Genomic DNA, 24689 nt, shown 5'->3' with positions numbered 1-24689 from the left:
ATCCTGTTTCTGCTTGATCTTTTGGTTTCAGAGTGTGTGTCTATCTAGACTGGATGCTTGTAACGTGTGCCTGGTCGACTACCCGGTTCAGTCTTTATCTAAAGCTCTGCTGACCAGCCGACTCCAAGTGCTCCACCTGAACAATGTCCAGCTCAGTGGCTCATCGCTGTTCACACTAGGTAAGGAACGGTCTTCTTTTCAGCATTGCTTTAGTAGGCCAAGCTTTATCTGACAGGTTGATGTTGGATTGAAATTCTTGTGACGTTCACTCTTAGAAAGCTATCTCTTCATCTTTGAATAATCTTCTATGTTTAGAGTGATGTAATTCCTATATATTTTAAATAACCTTTATTACTCTTTCCAAATTGAAAACAGTTGCTGATTGTTGATGTGTTTCTAGCTTGGCATTGTGTGGTCACTATATGGTCACATCTGACCATGATCAATTACTAATGAATTTGACCATTAGCACTTGACTTAATATCTGAAAAACTGTAACCTGGATGCTAACCCTGCCCTTGAGAAACTTGTGTTGATTCTGCTTTTGCATTAGCTCAGACAAAATGTTACTATCAATGTGCTGAAAATTTTTTTTTACCCTCTGAACAATTCAGTTCAAGAGCTTCTAGTGTGTTTATGTTGTGAGTGTTTGTGTTCTTTGGTCAGCAGGACCAGATTTTGACCTGTGACCATCACTGCAGGTCTGGACCAGGATTAGAGGCCTAATCTCTTACCTGCCACTTTACGCACCACTGCACATGTCTTTAAAGGCTGTGGCAGCCAGGACACAGACACCCGCATGAATACATTTATTACAAGCAACCACAACACAGAGAGAGTTCAGTGTTTTGCAAGGATCCATGCATAAACACACACCTAAACACATCTTAATTCGAGGCAGAGACAGGCATAGATCAAATGTAAATCAGACAGATTGCACAGTAGCAGTCTCCCGTTTGTCCTGAATGTGTGAAGAGTAAACCTTAACATATTGAGGCAATAACATGGTTTGTGTCTATTTTTGAAACGTATTCAAGAAAAAAAATATTTGGGTTCATTGAAGATGTCATGTGCAAGTAAACTGTTAATTTTAGCTTCTAGATATTTTTCAATAATGTATGCATCAGAGAAAGAAAGAAATCAGATAGGTTTATGTTGCAACTGTCAGAAAGAATTAGCACTTTAGTCCGCATTTTTTATTTCACACAAAAAATATTCAAGGTCAAATTTAGTTGAATTTACATAAAAATATCCTTCTTTGATTTTGCCTATAATATTAAACTGAAAATAAATCCATTTGATTTAATGTGTTTAGTTTTCAAACATGGAATACATCTATCAAAAGCCACAAAAAATTTTAATCTGAATATTTTTTTCATGATCAGATCATCAAATGAAAGAATTCAGTTTGTGTTTATGACTTCTCATGTGGACATGAAAATCAAAGTCATGCTCAGAGCCTGTCGCCTCCGCTCAGCTGGGAGCAGAACAGACCCAAATGGACTCAGTATGCTGCCCACTCTTCCCTCCTCGTTTTCAGGCACTTCCTGAATCTCTTTGATATTTTCAACTCTACCAAACCGCCCTCCTCCTCCCACTCACAACCCGCACTCTCCCCCCATCGTTCATGCCTTTACCGAGCCCCCTGGCCAATCCCTCCACCTTCCTCCCCAGCGGGGGTCCCAGCTGAGGATCACTGCCTTCGATCAGAGCGGACTGGGTGCTTGCAGTGGAGTTGGCCCGGATCAATCCCACCGATTTCACCATTTGCTCCCCGCTGGGCCTGATGACAATGTTGGCATTCCACATGCAAGCTTGTGGGTTTGATTAAATCTGTGGCATTGATCTAGGTGGAAGGACAGCAAGGGTCCAAAAACATGGACACAAGTGAATAACAGCACAGTACAGACAAAACAAAGGACAAAAATACTCCAAACACAGTTGGATTTCGAATACATCTCTAAACAGTGATAAAGTCACGAAAAGAAGTGGTTAAGAGGCAATGCAGAAATTTGACAGGTGTTCTATTACCTCTTCTGAGAAGTAACGTGTCTGCTTTCACCTTTTTTTTATTGCGAGACGAAAGACCAACCTCTTCTTCATCGTAAGAACTGCTGGAGGCTAGGACTCCTGCTGTGAAATCATTTTCATGATCACGTTCACTAAGTCCCACTGCAGAGGCCTTGTGGTTGGAGTTCAGGACACAGTAGATCAGATTTAATACATATAAATTGAAACTACATTTCAGTTATCTCCAAGGTGAGGAGACAACCTGTTGGTTCTGGTCCTTTCTGACCCTTCAAACTGTCTCATATAATCCTTTCAGCAGACAGTGCAGCAATATTGACAGGACCCAACTACCTGCTGAAAAAGATTGCTGATAAAGTAATTCATATTGAGGAACATTTAACTGCCTGATTAAGGTTTGATCGCCTGCTTCACTCGGTAAAAGGTGGATGGTTGTCTTTACCTCATTTGGAGAAGTTCCAATGTTTCAGCAGCCACCTATAGTCATCAGATTTAGATCGATCTGCTTGTGTTTCTTATCATTTTTAAATCCCTTTCTCCTCTTATTGCCTATAGTTTGCGCCTTGAAGACAAACAGAGCTTTATTGGAGCTCCATCTTTCCAGCAACCAGTTGAACAGCTACCAAGATGCCATGCAGCTGGGAGATCTGCTGAGATACAACAGCACTTTGCAGACGTTGGAGCTCAGTGACAATGTTTTAGGAGATGCAGGTAAGTTACAGAGATGATGACAGATTAAACCTCACAAGTGGATTTGTGAAATGTTAGTACTAAAGTTCAAAAGACAAGTCTGGAGAGATACTGATGAACAGATGCAGGAAACTCCTAGGGTCAGAGGGTTGCAGGGAGAAAAGATGGGAAACTGAAGGCTGGTTCATGAGTTTTAGCACTTTCAGTAAGTGCTAGGACTGCAGGCTTGGAACCTTCACATCTCTATCCTGATAACATAATTTATAGACCTCTTTAAAGTCAAACTTGACCCAAGCAACGCTAACCAACAGTGGTTGTTTTTCAGGATTGGAAGAGTTGTGTGACGGTCTATCCAGACAGACAAAAGGTTTGAAAGTCTTAATCCTCAAGAACAACCAGATCACAGAGAGAGGCATGAACCACCTGGCCAAGACTCTGGTGAGGAGCATGAACACTGTGTTGTCTAATCCCTTGCAAATATAGGCCTTTTACTAATAAATGTGTATTATTTTTTCATCAGTTTATACGATCACAGAGCAATGAGAGTTGATTTAATAAAGGTATTGAAGGAAGTCCTAAATGTTTTATTGTCAAGAAAAGAATGTGTTCAAACTACATTCATCATTCCTACATTATTCTGACTTCTGCTTTATTTATTCAAGTTAATTCATGCGAAAGGTTTTTCCACATCAGGACATTTTTGTAGTCAAGGGATGTTGTACTTTTCTTAAATCCTCTGAGACTGATTTGTTTGGTTACACGAATTGGTGTTTCTTTGGTCTTAGTGCTGAAAAACAAGGAGAAGATTTTTCAATCCTGTTTCCGTTCGCCTACTTGAGCATTTTGAATAACCTTCAACTGTCTTGGTTGGATACATAAACAGCTTCTTCTTGTCTTGTGAGATACTATTGTGCAACTCAGACAGGTGGAAATTATGACTGAGCCATATGATCTGCAGTGTTACCAAAAGAAGAGCAGTTTGATGAACTAATGGATGTAAGCTGCCACTTCTAGGAATACGCCATAATGACCATAATTAGACCTTTAGCTGCTCATGTGGATTATGATGGAGGATTGGGAGGGTGGTATTTAGCCCATCTGCTTGGACTTTTTCCAGGAGATTAGTTGTGTTTTAAGTCTTCATAATGATGTCCAGGTTTCCTTTGTTCTGATAGTATTTGGGGGTGATTGTGTTACACAGAGCTCTTGTTGTTTTCCAGTTTAAAGTCAGCATGTCATGTGTGAAAACATACTGTGTTTTTGGTTCTTCACACTCCCCGCTTCCCCTTAAACTTCTCACTCTAAACCCTGTGGGGTTCACGTTTGACAGCTTTCAACCACGCAGTCGCCTCTTTAATTGTCTGCTATTATCCCTCGTGCATATCCATCCGGGATGCTCTCCCTGCTCCCGCCATGCGTCGGATGTGGAGGCTCTTCTGTGTGCCTCAACTTGGTGAGGAAAAAGGACTGAGAAAGGGGAGGGAGGAGGGTCTGGAGCGTGTTTGTTGTCACGGCGGTGCAAATTAACTCCAAAGAAGACGCTCTCCAGGTCTGTCAGTCGCCTGCCTGCATGTTTCCACCCCCGTGCTCCGTCTCTTTTCAGAGCAGTGACCAGAGGAGGGTGGCGAGGCGACGGGACGCAGTCAGGAGTGGGTGTCGCGTTCCTCTTCAGGCGACGTGGGCCCCTCGTGCACCAAACACCCCCAGCTTCATGCACCAGCTAATCAACCTTCAATGCTAATGTGACTCTGGAGAGAGAAAACAGAAGTTTTGAGTGTTTAACATGAGAGGAAATTTTTTTAAATGGAATAATATTCACAGCTGAATGATGGAAGTCCAAACTTTTCAGTCTCGCCACGCTAGTGTACTCTTCAACACTGACACAAACAGCGATTTAAATTTAATGAACCCTGTTTCTGCAGCCAGGTCTGAAGATCCTGGAGGTCCTGGATTTAGGGGACAATCACCTGGGGAACGAGGGCATCCAGGTGATCAGGGAGCCACTGATGGTGAACAGTTCGCTGTTGCATCTCGGCCTTGCCCAGAGCAACATCACCTGTGAAGGTAGAGCACACAATAATTTCTAAACATCTACTCTCTTGTAGATAATTCCATCAGTCGTCTGAGATTTTCTGTACTGCTGCTGCTGAATACATGTTGAGGAATACATTTGTGGTACTAATTTTTGAAGGTGCTTCATTTGTCCCTCCATGTAAAGGTGCTGTGGCACTGGCCGAGTTCCTTGCTGAGAGTCGTCTTATTCAGAGGCTGGACCTCCATCAGAACCGAGTGAAGCTCGGAGGCTTGATGGCCCTCAGCCTGGCGCTGAGGATTAATTGCTCTCTGTCTCATCTGGGTGTGGATCCCATACCCCCACAAGAGCTGGTAGGTGGCACTAATGTGGTCTGTCTCAGGATTTCCTGCTGCAGTTTTTTGGCTCTAGGGCTCTTGGAAATGCTGGTTGATTTATTCCAGTTGAGAATATCTTAGATCTTAGCAGTCCAATTTGCCGTAGTTCACAGAATCTAAATTAATATTAGCTTTCCAATACTAAACTGAGTTGGAATGCTTGTTAATCCATATTCTACCATTTACCCGAGACCAACTGGAGGGAATAAGAAATGCATCCTACTTTGTTATACTCCTACACTTAAACTTATTTCCAACCTAAAAATGGCAATCGAATCCATTCTCTTATTCTCTGTTCTAGAGTCCTAGCCTCAGACATAGAGTTACTGCTCCGTAGACTGGGTTCCTTGCTTTAAGGTTTAAAGAACTTCAGAGCCTGAGGTCTTTTCCTGATGAGATCTGCCAGGCCTCATCATTTGCAAAACGGCAGAGATGGAATCCAGGGGTGCTACGGTGGTGCATGTGTAATGCACAACCCACGTATGGCGACCTTAGTCCTTGACAAACGTCTTCAAAATAACAGATGACACTCAAAAAGGGCCCCCACCACACACTCACACACTTTACATTAGATTAGAAATGGTCCAAACACATAAAGGGTGTTTAAGGATGCTTGATTGTTTCCCAATCAGTTATGCTAGGATAAGGAGTCAACATTTTGAATCCAGATCAATCTGATGTGTGACTGTTGGTCAGGTTCTCCTGTCATGTGTCCTTTAAATATTGTGAAATGTTTTGTTCACAAACTGCCCCAGTTCTCACTGAAGGTCATATCCTACAGAACCCGTAAAGGTTCGCTTTTGTCATGCTATATTGTGAATTTATAATAATGATACAATGAAAGCATAAAAAGCCAGTAATTTTGGGTTGGGGAATGTTGTGACTATGTCTCTATATTTCAGCTCTCCAGTAGTTTTGGGTGAATTTTTATGAATTTCTACTCAGGTTTTTGTTGTTTTCAGATTTGTCTCTTGTAGAGTCGAAGTTTGTGATGTTATGCGTTTTTTTGTCTCCACCTTTCCATGGTTGCAGAGGCCTGAGGAAAACGATGCCATAACTTTAATACATGCCCCTGCTGGATTTACTAAATAATTACCCACACTTGCCATCTGTTTGTCATGATTTTATCTCTGCTGACTTATTTGCATATTAAAGCATTAATTAAAATCTCGAAGGAAGGGGATGCTTACTTTAAAATTAACTCTGAAGGCAATCCGTGCACAGCTTCCAGAGTAGTTTTATTTTTGTTTGCAGAGGTTTACTGTTTGTCTGCGTGTTGTTTACACGATTAAGTCTGATTTTTATGAAACGCCTCCTCTGGCTAAAATCAGGCGAAAAGATGTGCCAGATTCTGGAGGATGTTTCTGTGAATGTGTGTCATTAAAGCTGGGATTTCTTCATCTTATTCCTCAGTTCCTTTCCTCCCCTAAAGCTGCCGAGAGATATGATTAGCATTCCCGCCGTTGTTGGGAGCTTGTGTGGCCGGGCATTTTAAGGGAGTTGTAATAAGGGAATTTTTTAAGCCGTGGCAGGTTCTGGAGCCACACAGATGGGATTTGTCTTGCCGTGGCCTATCCAGGTGGGAGGAGTGACGATCGTATTAAAAACCAAATCTTTCCATCAGAAAGCAGCGGGTGGCCAGATCAAGTGTTCCCGCTCATTCACATTCCCCAGGCCGCAGAGGAATACGTGGAAATTTGGGGAAAATAAGTGTTGGAGGGGGTTATGGCACTTGCTGATGTGCGTTGTGTGTGTTCCGCTGTGTGTGTGGTTTCATGGGGAGGTGAAGGGGAGGGGGGAGGGGGGGCGACTGGGGATGCGCATATTTAGGGAGCGAGAGAAGAAGGTAGAAGAAGGAGAGGAAATCTGGGTCCTCTCGTCTTTGTTTACAAGAGTCGGAGTTTTCATGTCTGTTGCCACACTGCTCCATTTGATCAGTGGCCTGTTTGCTGTTAATTATTAATTATTTACCCTTTTAAAATATTTATGCTCCCTGGCCCTGGTGGAAAGCAGCCTTTTCTGAGGGGCATCTTCTCTCTGTAGCCACTGCAAGAGGGAGCTGTGTATACATCCTTATCAGGGGAACGAGCTAATGAAGTGAAGTTCCTCTGCCCGACACGCTCTTAATCACACATTGGACAACGGGGCCGTGGCGCCTGTTTGATGCCTAAATATTTGGCTTTGGATTTGTCCAACATGAACGTCCTGTTAGCTTAAGAGTTAGGAGATAAGGCAGGAGAGTGTCCTCTTTTGAATGTCGCATGTCAGAGAGGAGCATAGTCTTGTCTGTGGGATCAATTTTGCAGTGAATTGTGTGTGTGGATATTCAGTCACTCATTGGTCTTGGTATACTGAAAAAATGGTGATCTAGTTTAATAAATAGTTTTTTTCTTAAGCTGAATTATGCCATGTTAGCCATGTGCAATCACATTTTCCTTATAAACGTTTAAAACAAACCCACCCCTTTTTCCAGAATTATGTGACCACTTTTACTCAGTAGTTGAACATGGTGTTATGCTCACAGAGAGTTGTCTATTCACAGCTCTTCTAAGGTTCCACAAAATATTTCAATCAGATTGAGATTTGTACTGGCCCATTGTAACTTCTTGTTCCTTTTTGTTTTCTTGGCATTGACCGGTTCTGCTTTTTGTCTTGCAAACATCAGTTTGGGTTGTCTTTACAAACTCTCTCTTTGGGGCACTGACATGGTTGTTTGCCTTTTCCCATTTCTCTATGGTTTGTCAACCAAAGCAAAGTCACCTTTAGAAACTTGTGACATTTACTCCTTACTTGCTCTGCTTGGGTTAACTTTGATAGGTCATGTCCATTTTTTAACTTTGTTAACTGCTCTGTGCAAGTTTCTTTCTTGCTTTGCATGACATCTGAGAGTAGGGTTGTGTTTTTGTTGAAATTTGAGGAAAATACAGCACACAAGGAAGCATGGATTCAAATTTAGGTGTGGCGTGAAACAGAAGGGTCTCTGGGTATGTTTCTGGGTTCTTGTCCTGTCCCAGTAGGGCAGCTGGGTGACGGGACAGCCCGACCATGCATGCAGCTTGTATCATGATGACATTGCCGCTCAGGGGAGTGAGCTCAACCACGTAGAACAAGTCTCACGGCAAAGCCTCGGAGGGTGGCAACAAAGTGGGCTCCAAGCAGATGGATGGATCTGAAATCAAACTGTTCCCAGATCTGCACTGAAACTGCAGTACACAACAAGGCTCACAGGACTCAGTCACCTTGATGGAGCAACTTCTTATCTCACCAGATGAATTAAAAGACACTTCCAAAGGGGGTGTATTGTGTAAAATATATTTTTAGTTGTATATTATGTTATAGTCATCAAAAACATACTTGGAGTGTTGCTTTACCTATTTTATACATGTTTGAGGAATCATTGAATCTCCTACAGCAGCCAATCAGAGGTACTGAACCATTGGTCATATGTTATCTTGAGTTGTTATAAAATGCTATATGTAATAAACATAACTTAAAAGAATCTTGACTTTATAATTTGAAGCTTTGACATTGGCCTCTGTCCGTTTAGGAAGCTCCTAGGCTTTCTAACACTAACTGTTAAACACACCTGATTTATACATTTGATACCAGGTGGACATAACTGGACAATACAAGTAAGGACAAATATGAAAACTTAACCATGAAATTCTTTTTTGTGGCTGCATATCTGAGGGGATACCAGTGCAGCATTGTATTCTGATGTTATCCAACATCTGGAATCAGAGTTGACTTTTCCTTTTGATGTCTCTGAAAGGGACAAAGCTAGATGAGTCTCTCCAGCAGGCGACGGGAGTTTGGGGGTGGAATAGCTGAAGGGTAGCTAGGTGGGTGGGTGTGTGGGGGTTGGTGATCCCCTGTTTCTTTGCAAACACAACAACAACAACTGCAGCAACACACTCGTCGCTACGCTACTGATGTATTTTCAGGCAAAAACAGGCATATTTGCCAGCTGTGTAATTTACTGCGGCTCTCATTTGCATATTAAAGCTTTAATTAGCCCCTCTGAGCGTGAGCGTGTCAGGGTGTGTGCGTGTGTGCTAGGTTGGGGTACGGAGTTGGGGGTATAATCACTTCAGTGTGCAGTCAAGAGGAGAGCGGAATGGGTTTCGATCAGGGCTTGGTTCGAGTCCTGGGGTAAGTGGAGTTGCTCCGTCCTCCGGTTCTGATCGATCACAGCAAGGTCCAGAAAAGGGTGACATATTCTATCCTGAGAAAGCATCCAAAATGTAACATCTACATTTCCACTTGAACAGGAACTGGTGTCTGCAAAAAAAAGTTTTTTTGCTGGGATGAGGTAGATTTTCGGCTGTATCGAAATTAGTGTATTTCGCAAAACTGCAATGGAAAGAAGTTTTTTTTTTGCATCACACAAGTCATGTGATCAACAACTGTATGGTACTGGTGGAAAAGATGAAGAAGACAACAGGAAGTGGTATGAAGATGAGGCGCGGCATGTTTTTTAATGAGTTATCGAATGAACAAATGTATTCATGTGTGATTTTAATTGTGTTTCTTACTTAGTGGAAACACCACAAATGCAAAATTGTGTTTTTTCGGCATTAGAATAATGTTGACAAAGTTTTGTACACATTTGTAATGGAAATGCAGCTAATGGAGAAAGGACTGGCTGGATTTTTCTCCTGGATTTGTCACATCTGGGACTTAACCTTAGGTGGAAGATGATTTCTAGAAGGATGAGATATTTACGTTCCCAGGGCTAAACTAAACTGCTTGGTCTGTCTATGGTCTCAGCTTTGAGACTAAATATCCTACGTAAATATTCAACATTGAGTCATATTCAAATATCATTGAATATTCAAATATCATATTTAGTCGCATACTTCTTGTGTGACCCTTGTTAGTTCTATTACGGTGCTGATCTCAGATTTTTATAAACAAGGCTTTAGTGGTTTATGCAGTAGAGTTGCACATATTCAGTTAATTTGCTAATGTGTTCTTTTTTAAAAACTTCCTCTGATTTGATTGATGAAGTGTTTTTTTTTTTGTTTCATTCAGCAACTTCTCTGTAAAACTTGTCATATCAACACTTTTGCAGAGCCACACAGTAGTTTTATGCAGAGGGGAATTTTCTCAGTGGTCATAGCCCAGTAAGTACACATTTCCCACTAAGACATGCAACACGCTCGCTCAAACAACTTGGCATAATGACCAAAACACTGAAAGTTCTGCAATTGATATGGGTCTCCTCTGCATAAGAGGGGGCATATGTATATAAGCTGAGCACAAGTGGGGGTATCGGATCGCATCGGCTTTCAGCGGGCATGTCCTGAGGCGCCACGCTCAAACAGTCACCCATCAGCAGCTGGCAGCCTCTCATCTGACTACCATGAAGTCCCATGCATGTCTATCTCTCTCCCTCTCTTCATCCACAAGCCACATCCCTTTCACTTGTGAATGGCGGGCTGACTGCAGAAATTGCCCCTGTCCACTATGTGTGCTGAATATTTAACTATGAATATGAAATATTTTGGCAAGACTTCAACCACCTTCAAAAAGTGAGAGCCCCTGTAGCTCTCTGAGCATGCAATCCAAATATCCCGAGCTTTCTGTGCTCTCCTGAATCGATCATCCCGTCGCTGTATGGAGAGATGTCAGGAGACCGAGTGCTGAGTGATCTTCTCCGGTTGGCCACCGGAGTCAGTGACTGAAAGTGAAACTGAGGAAGATAAGCAAAGACTGCTGCAGTTTAGAGTTCAGAAAGAACCGGAGTTTCAAACCTTTTACTTTATCTTCTGTCATACTCCTCCTGAATGGAGGTCGATAGTGGTGAATAAAGTTCAACATCGAGGAGTTAAGAGTTTAACATGTTCTGTCCTGGAATTTTGTTACCGAGTTAATAAAAGCAGCCTGTACAGCTTCATTCATAAAATATATTAAAGTAAACATTTATGCACATAAGAAACAAAAGCAGAATTTAATCCATTTAGTTCATAGTTAAGGAGCATTCAAAAGATTGTTTTCTTGTTTTGACTTAAACAGAAAAGAAACATGCAACAGACTGAAATAAAAACATAAAAATATGAAATGTGCAATAATATCAGGTGAAATGAATAACATAACATTACAATCTTTACCTATATCAAACTATGATAAGGAGGTGAGGGCTTGTTTGGTGTGGTTGGCGGTGGTCCCTCTTCCTGTAAGCAGGTGAGAACTGAGTAACATATTGACAGTCCAATGCAGAAATATGAGACAACCACATTCACAACTAGAGAAATTTGCACTCTCCAGTTAATCTAACATGTATTCTAACATGTATTTTCTGGACTATGGGAGGAAAGAAGAGTACTCAGAGAAAACCTATACATGTAGGAAGGAGAACACACACACCTGGTGTATTAAGTGTATCTGGGTTTCTGGCTTTTGCCTGCCTGCCTGCTGTACAGAAGCCCAATGCTTATTTTATTAAACAAAAATTGTATGCTTGCTATGATTTGGGTAGTGAAAACCTGGAACATTAGTTCAGAATTTGGTGATTAGGCTTTTCTGGGTGGCAACCATAGTCACCCAGTCTAATGTACAATCGTACCTACATTCATACACCAAGAGGCAGGGGAGGAAGCTGAAAGCTTACTTGCATCTTTCCAACTACAACATGGCTACTCTTCCCACAAAAGAGCCATACTCACCCCAAACTTGAAAACAGTTCTGTTCCAGACCTAAGTACATGCTCAAATCTTTGCATTTCACAATTTTTCAGATAGGTGCTGAATTATTAGTTTTTTTACACTACAGTATCTCTACATAGAATTGCTACATACTGTAGCTTCTAATTTAGAGTGATTCTAAATGAGATTGATCATATTGTCACTGATTTGCACAGACAACATGAAAGATGAGGTGACCTTGAATTGGTGTGGGAACAGTATTGGAAAGATTGGCTCAGATGTTCACCTGGATCTGAACTGACTGCAGCTTCTATCCAGAGTCAGTATCTGATGCTCTTCAAGCTGCCTTCCTACTAAGGTTCAGTAATTTTCTCAACCTGTTTTTGAAGAATAAAACTAAAATGAACTTGGATTGGATGAGTGTGACTGCAGAGCTTCTCATTTATCAAAGGTTCAGAGAATATGCTGGTGTTTTTCTGCTGTGGAGATTTTAAACAAAGCTTAAGCCATATGTTGGTGTTAACCAGCAGATGGTCACTGTGTTGCTGACCAGGTTTTTGTTGCTGGTGTCATCCTGCCTGACTTGAGACAGACTTTTTCTTCTCAGCCTCTGAATGAATATTTTTGCTGAAGTAGACCAAGTGAGAAATTTCTGAAACCTCCTGCACCACGCAGGACAACTGGCCATGCTGTCTCACAACATCTCAGCCACCCTTTCCTCCCCTCTCCCCAAACCACATCCTGGACTGGGCACCATGCAGAGGAGGTAATTGGATTTGTTGTCACTTTCACTGGCTGGCAGGCTGGATCTGTCTGCTCAGCTTAGTGATGAAGACATCAGCGTGACAGGAACCTTGGGACAGGATCAGCTGGAGTCCTGGACACAGCCAATAAATCTGTGGTCATGCCACGGCCATGACGCCTTGGCCGCAGCCAGCTGTTACCTCTGCCACCTCCCCTCCGGCGCCGGTGCCCGATCCACAGCTTGGGGAGTGGGCAGCCTTATTAAAGCAGATGCCAGATCCCCTTCACTCTGTTGGAGAGGTCAAGGGGATTCATCCCAAACACTCCTCTGTGCTTCTTGTGGTTCTGGGCAAAATTGGCACCAGATGCTAGTGTCCTGGCATTCCCTGTGAAGAGCACTGTAGTTAGACATCTTATTAAAGCGCCGACAGGAAGCCAGTCAGAGTCAAGCTCTGTAGTTTCAGCTTCATTGCAGCTGTCCCCTGGTTCACCTCAACAGAGCCAATGATTTATGTCTTCACAGAAAGACTCAGCTGATCAATTTGTATTAGATAAAATGTTACATAAAATTTGAGGAAAAACTTGATATATGATTAAAAAAAGATAAGAACCATTATGTCACTTCCATTGCTGTTTTTCTCCTCTTATCAATAACAATTTTTTTGACTGAACCACATTCCATGAACTGTGATGATAATTTTCCCAGTTTGTACTGTCCTTTTACCTTCTATTAACACAAAACCTTATGGTATAAAGTATGCAGTGTTTCAAATATTATTTTTTTCTTATTGTTCTTGTAAACACATCCTGTAAACACACGTCCAACGTTATGGAATACTCCATCGTCCTCTATTGGAATCAGAATTGGAGAAGGTCCTTCTTTTCCCACAGCCATTCTTTTGACAAGTTGACAGAATTTGACTTTCCATAAATATGGCCTTCTTCGAATTCAGAAGTTTACATATACTAAGATTACTATGCAATTAAACAATTTGGAAAGTCAGATGACATTGTCATGGCTTTATGAGATTTCCATTGATTTATTAATTCATAAAATCGCTCCTCTAATGTCATTCTAATAAATCGTGGTGGGCCATGCTCTGTGAGCATAGTGGTCAATAAATATTTCTCCACTACACCAGTTGTGTCTGGAGGAATGTCCCAAAAATTTGGTAAACTATTGTGAGAAGCTTCTGTAAAGATACTGAAACTGTTTGACCAAGTCAGACAATCTAAATGGCAATTCTATCATACACTAGCAAATGTGTAAACATCTGCAATTCCTTTATAATAACATTGATATTCTGCCTTATAGAAAGGTTTTCTCTGAGGGTTCTTGTTTATAATTTTAAAAGTTTAAAGATCTTGTTATAAATGTGTTTTTATACTTGAAGAAGAGACTGGTGGGCACTGACTGTTTTCAATTAATGTGAGTTTTGAAATAGCATTTTTCCCTCATGTTTGTTGGCATTTTAGTGGGGAAATCTTTTCATTTACCCCTAATTATTTCTTAATTTCTATTTTAATGTAGCTGCACCACAGAAACACCATCATACATTTGAGTTATGCAGGTTTTCTAATCTAAAGAATAATAACTTTTTGATATGAGTGCGCATGCAGGAAGTTTTAGCTCATCTTTACCAAACAGATCACTCCCAGACTGTAGTTATTGTAAAATTATCGTTGTTGGAGATAAAAAAGCATTTATGCCTATTTTTAGACTCAAATAAACTGAAGAACTATCTGCATCAACAACATCCAGCAGCCAAAACAAGCTGTTTTTTTTTTTTCCAGTGGGGTGGTGGGGTGTTGTGGTGTTGCACTTGTAAAAGTGTGAAGATCAATTAAACAGAGTTAAAAGTGCCATTGGCCGGGGGTCTCTGCAGTGGTCTCCTCAGATAATCAGCAGCCCAGGGCCGTCTGTAATCTCATGGAGGAGTGTTGGCTTTTCCACGCTGCTGCTAAAAACAGGGATTAGAAAGTTACCGCTGATAAACGCTGAGAGCACAGAGGGGATGGGGGCAGGTGGAGTCAGGGTGTCTCTGTTTGGGTTAAAAAAAAAACTACAGAAATGTTAAAATTATAGAAATGGCTTTTTGTTTAATGGATAGAAACAATATAATCCCAAAAAATACTCCCTTTCCACCGATAAGCCACCCATCGTTAGATTTTTCATTGAGATTAGACCAAACAAACATCTCTGCATCAAATGCGGATTTATTATTCCTAATCCCAATTTCATCCGGCCATCTTCAGTACATGACTTCTACTCTTTAGCCCACCAGCTTCGTATTTTCCACCATTTAGGTGAAGATTTTTAGTTCTCCAACCATTTTCTTCTAGTTCACTTAGAAACTTTTTTTTTCTCGATGCGTTTCCTAGTGGGGGAATGTCTGCATCAATCTGCACTGGTTGCGGTCAGTCGGCAGGGTGAGTCAACATAAAGGTCTGTTAGTGTGAGATGTAGTGAAGAATAAAGTCTGCAGATGTGAGAGGGAAAGTGACTCGAATCAACCCAAGTTGAGTTGCAGTCAGACGTGTTTACATTTTTCTCTTTAGTCGGATCTGGACTCAGTCGATCAGTGTGAACGTATCATCCAGGACTTTGACTCCGCTGCCAAAATATGCTGCATACTCTTTCAGTCAGTAGATTAAAGCACATGGTTGCAATATATAGCTAAATCTATAAATCCAAAATCTAATCAGTTTGTGGACATAGGAATGTTTGCAGTGAGATATCACTTAAAGCTGCGGTATTCAACTCCAGTCATTAAGGTCCGAAGAGAAGCCTTTAGTAATCTATTCTGTCTACCTGTTTAATAAAAATAAAGCAGAAAATCAAACAAAATATAAACCATTTTTTATCTCTCCACTTTAATGTTTGTACTGAAATACAAATTGAGCTCTTTCTTTTACATTTATAATATATAGATGTTTAAATGTGTTCTATTGCCTGATGTAAGATTTTAAAAGTCAGTTATTCAAAAGTGATTCATTAATGAAAATCAAACGTTTTTGTTCTGCAAAGAAAACTTCTGCACTGTTTTTCAAACTCAAAATGCATTTAATTTCTATCGTTTTAGAATCTGTCTTCTTCAACACTTTCAATCATTTCTTTGTCAAATAATTGTTTATCCATCTTAACAAGTTTAGATGAGCCCAGGGTGTATTCCTTTACAAATAAAATCACCGCAAATACTTGCACAGTACAATCACGCCGCATACTTCCCTTCACTCCTGGGAGCAAGAACCTGAATTTCTTAACAAACTTAACCAAAGTTTTCAGCTCCTGTTCCGATTTATGAGTTTGTTTTTCCTCTGAGCTGCTGCAGGAAAATTAAACAGCCTTTCTTTCTTTCTCTGAATATTTACAGATCTAAAGCTATGAATTCAAATCACAACACAAAAACAGAACAATTAACCAAATATGAGTAAATCAAGCTGCATTCCTGCAGTGTTGGATGCTCAGGGGGTGTTTTTCTGGTCTTATATCCAATATAAGTTTTTGTGAAAGCTACAAAGTTATTCTGAGTTACAATAATTTATTTTAAACCAGATAAAACTTGAAATCACATCTGCACATTTGCTGTAGAGATGTATAGTGCAGCATATATGTTTGCATTGTTATTCTACCTCATTTGTAAAACAAAATATGTGGTTTACTGAAATAAAAACCTCAAATCTGCAGCAATTCTCAGATCTTTCTACAATTTGTCATGTTCGCTGGGGTTCATGCTGCAAATAAAAATGTAACAAAATTAAGAAGAGAGAGACCTTTCATGTGGAGAGTGACACAAGAATCCAGTTTTAACACTCAACAATTAAATTTCGCTATATAATTTAGATACTTTGACTTTTCCTCACTGTTTTTCTCTTCGCTGATGATCACTCAGCTGGATTAATGCATGTCTCTTTGTCTGTTGTTTCCTCTGCATTGTTGAAACTTCAAACATGTTGAGTACAAAAAGAGAAGCAAACAGCTCGGCGTGTCACAGATGAACATAAAAACCTATACGCGCAGACAGAGAGGGGATATTCGGTGTCCAACAGTGGCATCTTCAGTCCAAGGACTGGAACTGCTGCAGACGAGCGGCAGAAATGCTGGTAATTGCTGCCACTTATGGAAAGGCAAGGGGTGCATGAATTTGCTCGGAGTGCATGCATTAACATTTACTCAGAGACGCTTCAGTCGGCGCTTCAGCAGAGAAGCTGAATCTTCTGCTGAAACATGTTTCAGACATCAGGGAAGACTGAAACATGATTTGGATTCAGACCTGAATCCAGAGGAAAACGTTGAATGTTTGGAGTCCCAGTATAAACAATAACTGACCTCCAAAATGCACCTTAGACATCTCTTCATCACAATGTGAATTTTGTAAAAAGAAAGCAAGAAAATACTGATGAATGTTAATACTTTCATTACTTTGGTGTGGTGTAATAATGTGAAACAAGGAATGATTGTTCTGTGACTTTAAGTTTGTAGTTATTTTTGAGCTCTTAAACTCAAAAATAAACTCTTTTGCAAACAGCTTTTTGGTAAATTTTCTAATATTTCAAACCACTTGTTTTAGTATAAATCATAAAAACAATGGCATAAATTTGAGACAAATTCCTAATGAAATCTCATTGTAGATGTTTACAAGCAGGAATGGAGTAATAAGACTCCAAGGCATTCCAATGTGTGGTCACTGAGAGCAAAAAAAAAACTTTAATGTGAAATTTGACTTCCTGCTGGAATTTCTCTCTGATTATTTTCAGAGAAAGTTTAAATGTTGTGGATTCAGTATTTCGCTATCAAGTTCTGCCAGAACATGATAGCAGACAGATACATTACAGAATCACTTTTGTTAGTACTTTTTTGTTTTAACTCCTTCCAAGCTTCACTTTGATACTTTTTAGGAATTAAACTGTTTTTTAAAATCTTGTTTTTAATGATTTACCTTTTGCATTTGTTTAATGAGTTTGCCAGATGAAACTAAGTATCACATTTGGAGAAACATTGTCGTTATGAAGGCAGTGTGGTGGAATTTAAACTTCTTAGCTGACGCTTAATGATGAAGTCAAAAAGAAATGGATCTTTCAACCTCTTGTGTTCTTTGTCTTTTTTTTCTTCCTAGCTGCTGCCTATTAAACTTTACATTTCTTCATTGCAAATGTCCAAACTACTTCAGCTGTTTCAGGTTCTTCATCCAACTCTAATCTCATTGGCAACCAGCTTTTTGCATATTTCTACCACTATTTTAGCATTTTATCTTTGTTGATGAACTCCAAGTCTTTAAGATTAGAAGTCCTTTGTGCCATTACCCCAATATTTAGCCATAAAAGTAAAAATCATAAATAGGAATTTCTTGGCTGCTGGATGTTTTCTTATGTATGCATGTAATTAATTTTGTGCATGTCTTCATTTATGAATACTGTTATGTATCTGATATTTGATCCAGTTAAACTTGTTCATTTAAATGTGCCAGTTGCAGTTAAAGCTGAAAAATCTTTTTAGTTTTTTTTGTGTTTTAAAATCTTCTCATTTACAACAAAACACATCATTCAGACAAACGTACAAACCTGCAATTGTTCACACCTGCTGATTGAGTTTCATTTGCAGACAGCTGTGTGCAAAACACTGTCAGGATAAACTCAATCATTGCTTTTTTTTCTTTTTTTTTAATCCAATTAAGTCAGGGTAAAATTTCAAACTGAAAATTTGTTTTATTGTAAGGCAAAAATACATTATATTCTTTTAGTCATTGGTTATTAAAAGTGTGAAACTTTTTGTTTTTGTTATTTGGTACTAATTGCTCTTTTGCAGCACATTTTTAAAAACTTCTTTTACTTTAATTTTTTATTTTTTTTAATTCTGATAATTTGCACCAACTGTCCACTTACCTGTAATTGCAAGGTTTTATTTAAAAACTCAAGAAAGGAAGAAAAAACAATATCCACGAGTGTTAATACACATCAAGATTTAAAGGACATGTTTTGATGATCAGTCTCAACAAAACAATTTAAAAAAAATAAAATAATAAAAGAAAAATACAGAGGATACGCAGCACGCATGGCGCTCGACTGGCGTCTGAGGTGTCATTTACATACATTAGCATATAAAGTAATTGGCACAGATGCCAGGAAGCAGCAGCAAACAGATTAATTGTCATCGAGCAGTCGTGGTGACATCGTTAAAAATGAGCTGCTTTTAAGGCTCCAATTATCAGAGAATTTCTAAACTCATCTTTTTTTATCATCACCGTCCTCTCTCTAACACACACACACACACACACACACACCCACACACACACACCCACACACACGCATACAGAGAGACTACCAGTCTCATAAGAATTTGTGGATGTTTGAAACATGGCTGCTCTTGTTCGTTATGTGATGATAAGTTTTCACAGACAGGAAGAAGAATCGATTTCTTCTCGGCTCTCAGGTTCTGTGTTTCTGCTGTTTGGTTGTAAGCAGAGAGGAGCTGCATCTTTTTCCTCTCACAAGAGCAGAGAGGGGAGGGGAACATAAAGGTTTAATCTCTTGATCAAACTCAAACAAATCCACGTAAAAGTTCCTGAATCCTTTCTCTATTTAAAACAGTCACCTGAACTATCAGTTTAATTCAAAATGCTCTTCTGTTCCTCTTAAAGAACAAAATCAAGATTTCTGAGTGAGCTATTTATAAATGAGAACTATCTACACACAACAATATAAACTCAGTAAGAGATTGCTTGTTGAACCACTTTCAGCTGCAGTAACATACTTACCCTGTCAGTAACATCTGTCAACTTTCATTTCAGGTTTAAAAATATTTATTTCTGCACAGCTCCATTACACAATTCAGCCAAGTTGAGAGCTGGACTTTGACTAGGCCATTTGAACGTTCTGTTGTAGATTTGCTGGTGTTTGCCAGTTCATGACAGTTTGGGCCAAACTTTTAGCCCAAGCTGTTTTTAGTCATGTTGCCAGAGAGAAGAAGCTTTGTCTTTAAATCCTCCCAAAGAAACCATACTTGCTTTCTATTCCAGTTGCTCTTTAAAGAACAAGATATTAACACGCTAATGTCTGTAAAGTCTGAAAATGAGCTCGTTTTGCAGACAGGTTGTTGCTACTGTGGAAGAAGGTTGAGTGAAAGGTGTTTGAATTTTTCATGTTCTGAATAAAATTTTACAAAACCATATTTTGAGGAACTTAATAGAGAAATTCAGCAGTGTTACAATCTGAGGAGTGCGGTGGTTGATGGGCCTAACCAGATGATTCAGATGTGTTTATTTGTAAAACATAAAGTCAACTGAAACACAGTAGAAAGAATTAATAACTAATAATGATAAAACTCCATCATGGAACTAATCAAATAAGACTTCATGCAGCCTTGTATGTTCAAGAAGGAAGACAGAATAATCACCTCAACAGATTAAAATATGCTCCAAGTTTGGCAAGAAAATTGGTTTCTACAAAACAAACTGCAGCATACAAAACATACAAAATCATAACATGTAAAAAATAAAAGCAATAAAAACATTATTCATATATGTAGGTTAAGAATTTAGCTTGAATTGCAGCAGTTTTTCAATTGCCAGTAAGAGAGCCACAGTGAGACCCTGACCCTCTGCTTTGGCAACATTAATGTGTTTAGTCTGTATTGATTTTCTAATTCAGGCCAGCAGAAGGCTGTTGTCTTCATCAGCTGAGGAGCTGAACAAACACAGAGTTTGTCTGTGGCACCCAACCAGAGGGAAACTACCCATATGAGGTCTCCTCCTCTGCTCCGCCTGTAAACAGCTCAGATTCAGGCTCTGTGTACTTAACATATTGATTGTTCCACCTGCTGAACCAGAGTAACAGAAAAACAGTGTTGACAGCAGGAGAGTGTGTCTGGTTGCAAAACTTATGCCAACTCTCTACGACTCTGGATTTTCAAGAATCTTGATTTCTGTGTAAATCCAATTAGCTTAAAACACGCATCCATTTATCTGTTTAACCATTTTTGCAGCAGTCTGGTGATTACTTTTGCTTATTAGCTAAAACACAGTGTAGTAAATCTATAGGCATGCTTTCCCAAAGTGAGGTAACCAATTTATTGAGCCTCCATTTTGATTTTTCCTACCTATACCTGATGTTCTGTTTAGAAACGCACTGACAACAAATTAGAAACAATTGAAACAACAGAACAAAGTTGTGAGCAGAGGAACTGAAACCCATTGACTATACACTGACGGAACAGAATAATTGATTAGGGTCAGGTGTAATGTTTAGTAAATGGGTTCATTCATTGAGTTAATGCCACAAAGGATATTTAAATTTAGAAATATATTTGATTTTTTGTTGATAGACCCTTAAATACTCGTTGTGTTGTTGTTTTTCAGAGGAAAAGTCATAGAAACAGACTCAGTGTGTGTCTGTGTGTGAGCCCAGCACTGTGTGTGTGTTCCTGGATCTCCTCTGACCCGTTTGGCTGCAGGGCTTGGCATCTCTCTCAGCAGAAGGAGGCGACTGTGAACTTTGACCCCCTCCAACACCTCCACCTACACACACACACATTAACACACACTTCTACCGGCAGAAGGTTGCGTCTCTTTTCTCCACATGCCCGCCTCTCACCCATCCACCCTCCGCCTTCTTCCACATCCTCCACCTACCCTCTGTGCTGGCAGAGCCTTGTGAGCGTGTGCGGGCGTGTGCGTGTGTTGGCGTGTGTGTGTGTGTGAGCGTCAGGTTGGCTGCTGCGTGGTGAGCGTGCCCTCTGTCATTCACGCAGAGCCTCCCTGTCCAACTGTCACTTCCTGACAGGCTGATAATCAATCTCTTTATTAACTGCTCTGCTGCAGACCACCGCCATGGTGGAGGAGAGGCGGGGAGGAGGCGTGGGGGGGGAGTTTGGGATAGGCAGGAGTCAAACCTCTGCTTTGCTCCAGGATGTTGATTTACATAAGAAAACTCTTATTTTGAAAGGCTAAGTTGAGATTAAAACCTGTTCAAATCAGTAAATCTATAGTTTAATATTCCTAATCTGCTCTCCATCTTTTCTGGTTTCTGTAATCTCTTCACATCGTCTCAATTAGTTCTCCACGCTTTCTGAGGGTCTCTTCAATGGCTTTTCATTTGAACCCAGGTCGAGTATCAGCAAATGGAAACAAACATTTCTGTGTGAATGTGAAAAGAACAGATAAAATTGTTGCTGACCTTTACGAGTGAACAGTCATGTTCTGATTTAACTTAAGTTGGTTTGAAAGCTAAAGAGCATAGAAAGTATATGCTGCCTGAATTTACATACAGTTACACGGGAGAAATTCCCAGAACTTAAAACACATATTGCTGACAATATAACATGGAGTTTAGCTTTTCGTCATTCTGCGTTTTGAATACTGACTTTTTCGCTTTATAGAAATGAAATGTTTATTTTTAGCATAATTGTGGAAAAAAAAAATCTGCCTTTTACATTTAAGTAAATACAAATATTCAACATCTAATTTTCCATCGAGGATAAGAATTGTATTATTCAAACAGAGTTGATGTTGGTTGTTCTTTTTTTTTGTTTTGTTTTTTACATCTCTTGATTTACATAAACAAGATTTTTAAGTCTAATTGTATTAATGGAAAAGTTTTTGTTCCGAAAATGTTTCTAGACATTAGATATTACATCCTATTTTATGTCCAGCACAACCAATTTATTATACAGTAACATTTGATATAAGAAAAATCACATAATTTTTGTCTTTAAAAAGAAAACATTTAACTTTCTTTGAGCTAATGAAAGTGGTTCATTATATTAAACCACTTTCCTGATATTATAGACTGAAATCAGGCGTTTCCAACAAAACACTTTGCTCGTTCATTGAAATGAATCGTTTCAGTTGACAGAATCACTTCATCATATTGCAGCTGCTTATTTAGATAAAAGTATCATCTGAAATAGATTTTCTTTTGAGCTTTATCTTCAGCATAATTTTAATAAAAGTCCAATAAGTTCTAGTGAAAAACAGACACTTTCAATTGGACAGACAGAATGTTAAAAGAGCAAAAGAACATCTTCCCTATTGATCTGACTGGTTACTCCTTAAACTATCAGCACAGCGCCTCCATTTAAACCAGTAACGACTGTGTTGTTTTTCTGTTGACCACCAGGATGAGTTCCTGTCAGAGACTCAGAAGAGGCTTCAAGCAGAGATCACCCAGCGCTGCAAAGCCAACGCCAGCCGGCTCCAGAGAGACCCGTCTGAGAGATGAACATGGAGTGATGCTCATATCTGAAATTACAAGAAAGAATCTAAACATCTGACTGAATCGTGCACATATACAAATAATAACTCCACTAAAAGTAATGATAACATATTCCTAATGTTCCCACTGAGCCATTCAGCACATAAAGATATTACTCGTATGTGGATGGGCTGGAAAAGAGGAATCTGCCCAATTATACTTCTCTTTTCTGTGTGATACATTCTGGTTCACATAATTATATTAAATCAGATTTAATAACCATTGAGCTAAACTGTAGTGTTCCTAAAATTCATCATGAATGGTCCAGTTGTTCTTCTCCATAGTTCGGTCTGAAATGTAAAAATGCTCAGGGTGAAATGCAACATGTTTTTACTGAAAGATAGCGAAAGGTTAACTGAGAAGGATTCACTGTTTCTGGGCTTTATAAAAGTTTGAGTACATTAATCTCAAAACAGCTGCATTGAAACCTAATAGTGGACTCAAAATTACTCCTTCCAATAATCTGTCCAATAGGAAAACTGATGTTACTGATAGGTTTATTTGTCATAACCTGCAAAGAATCAGCCAGAGACAGAGATTAGGTTTCTTTTAATTTCTTTTCTGCAGAATAGGAGAATTGAGAACAGACACGACGAATCGCTGTCAAACACTGTCTGGACTCAATTCTGCCAGTTCTTTCTTTGCATTTCTCTTTATTGTATAGAAAAAGGAGGTTGGGCTTCTCTTCACACAGTCACACAGAGAATTGACCAACCTTTACATTCTGGAACCTCCTATGGACATGCCCTTACAAGGGCATGTGACTGACCACAACTAATCAGTTACATATGGAACTAATAACACATGAATGTTTAACGTTTTTAGCTTCCAAGCAACCATCCTAAACAAAGTTAATAATATACTACAAAAGAAAGAAAAGTTAAGTAAAAATATAAAAAGAAGAATAATATGAGAGTAATAATATAAAAAGAATAATATGAAAAGAATAATATGAAAACATAACTTGTAAAATAAACTCATGAGTAAATGAACAGGAGGATAATTTTCCTAACAGTTACAAAACATAAAATATAAATGTAAAAATATACTTGTAAATGCATATGGATGAATGAGAATCATTAAAAACTTTGACAGTGTTTCACCTTTTTTCTGCTCATTTGTTCTTCCATCATAGACTGGTGATGATTTCAAAAATATCTTCTACTTCTGCAGATAATACCCATGATCAGTGCCTGTTCCTGTGATATGGCTCGTCATTCCAACTCAGGCTCACTGCAGCAGTAGGAAAACATTAAATTCATTGCAGCTAAATCCATTTGTCATTGCTTTTCATATGTCTTGTCATTGGGACGGAGGCGCCCTCCTGTGTAATGGAGTGTAAGCGCACTAAGAAAGGATAGCTACACCACTGTTGGCTAATTAAACTTGATTTGGTGCCTTAAATTAAAGAGCCTTTTTACCATTCTTCTAATTTAATCTACAATGTTTGAGCTTATTGTGGCTGAATCTGCAATTCTTGGCAAATCAGAGTATTCAGGGAATCATCAAAATAATTTATTCTAAAAAAAATAATCTCCATTAATGGTTACTGTATTGAATTTAAATTTGCACCTCAAAAATTAAAAAAAAATTCTTATGGCGCCTGTTAAACAGCGCATAAAATGGCACTTAGGGTGTTTACACATGTGCTTTGTGTGTGTGTGAACATGACAATGTTTTCTATCAGATTTCCTTTATCTTTGTTTTGTAGATCATGTCTTTCTACATTATTATATATCTTCCAAATACATTCACGTATGTAATCATACGTGAATGTCAATAAGGTGATCAGGTTGCCTGTGTCACACTTGCTGTGGTTTTAAGGCTGCAGAACAGATGAACGACCGAGAGGATCTACGAACTTCACACCTAAACATGAAAACATTCTCACTCTCTCTCCCACATGACACTCCACTGCCCTCC

General features: G+C 39.3%; 1 protein-coding gene across 1 annotated transcript in view; it reads left to right on the top strand.

Moving 5' to 3' along the window:
• LOC102226474 (protein phosphatase 1 regulatory subunit 37-like) overlaps window positions 1-23335 on the top strand; it is a 41293-nt gene extending 17958 nt beyond the window's left edge. The window contains exons 6-11 of the mRNA XM_023352713.1: window positions 32-179; window positions 2584-2739; window positions 3044-3156; window positions 4641-4782; window positions 4937-5103; window positions 22632-23335. Of these exons, the coding sequence (XP_023208481.1) occupies window positions 32-179; window positions 2584-2739; window positions 3044-3156; window positions 4641-4782; window positions 4937-5103; window positions 22632-22733 (828 nt within the window). The 3' untranslated portion in view covers window positions 22734-23335. The remainder of the gene's footprint in view (window positions 1-31; window positions 180-2583; window positions 2740-3043; window positions 3157-4640; window positions 4783-4936; window positions 5104-22631) is intronic.
• The last annotated feature ends 1354 nt before the right edge of the window (window positions 23336-24689 follow it).

The sequence above is a fragment of the Xiphophorus maculatus genome, chromosome 19 (genome assembly GCF_002775205.1).
Source record: "Xiphophorus maculatus strain JP 163 A chromosome 19, X_maculatus-5.0-male, whole genome shotgun sequence".
In the NCBI taxonomy this organism is placed as follows: Eukaryota; Metazoa; Chordata; class Actinopteri; order Cyprinodontiformes; family Poeciliidae; genus Xiphophorus; species Xiphophorus maculatus.
This window is presented reverse-complemented; position numbering and strand designations above follow the sequence as displayed.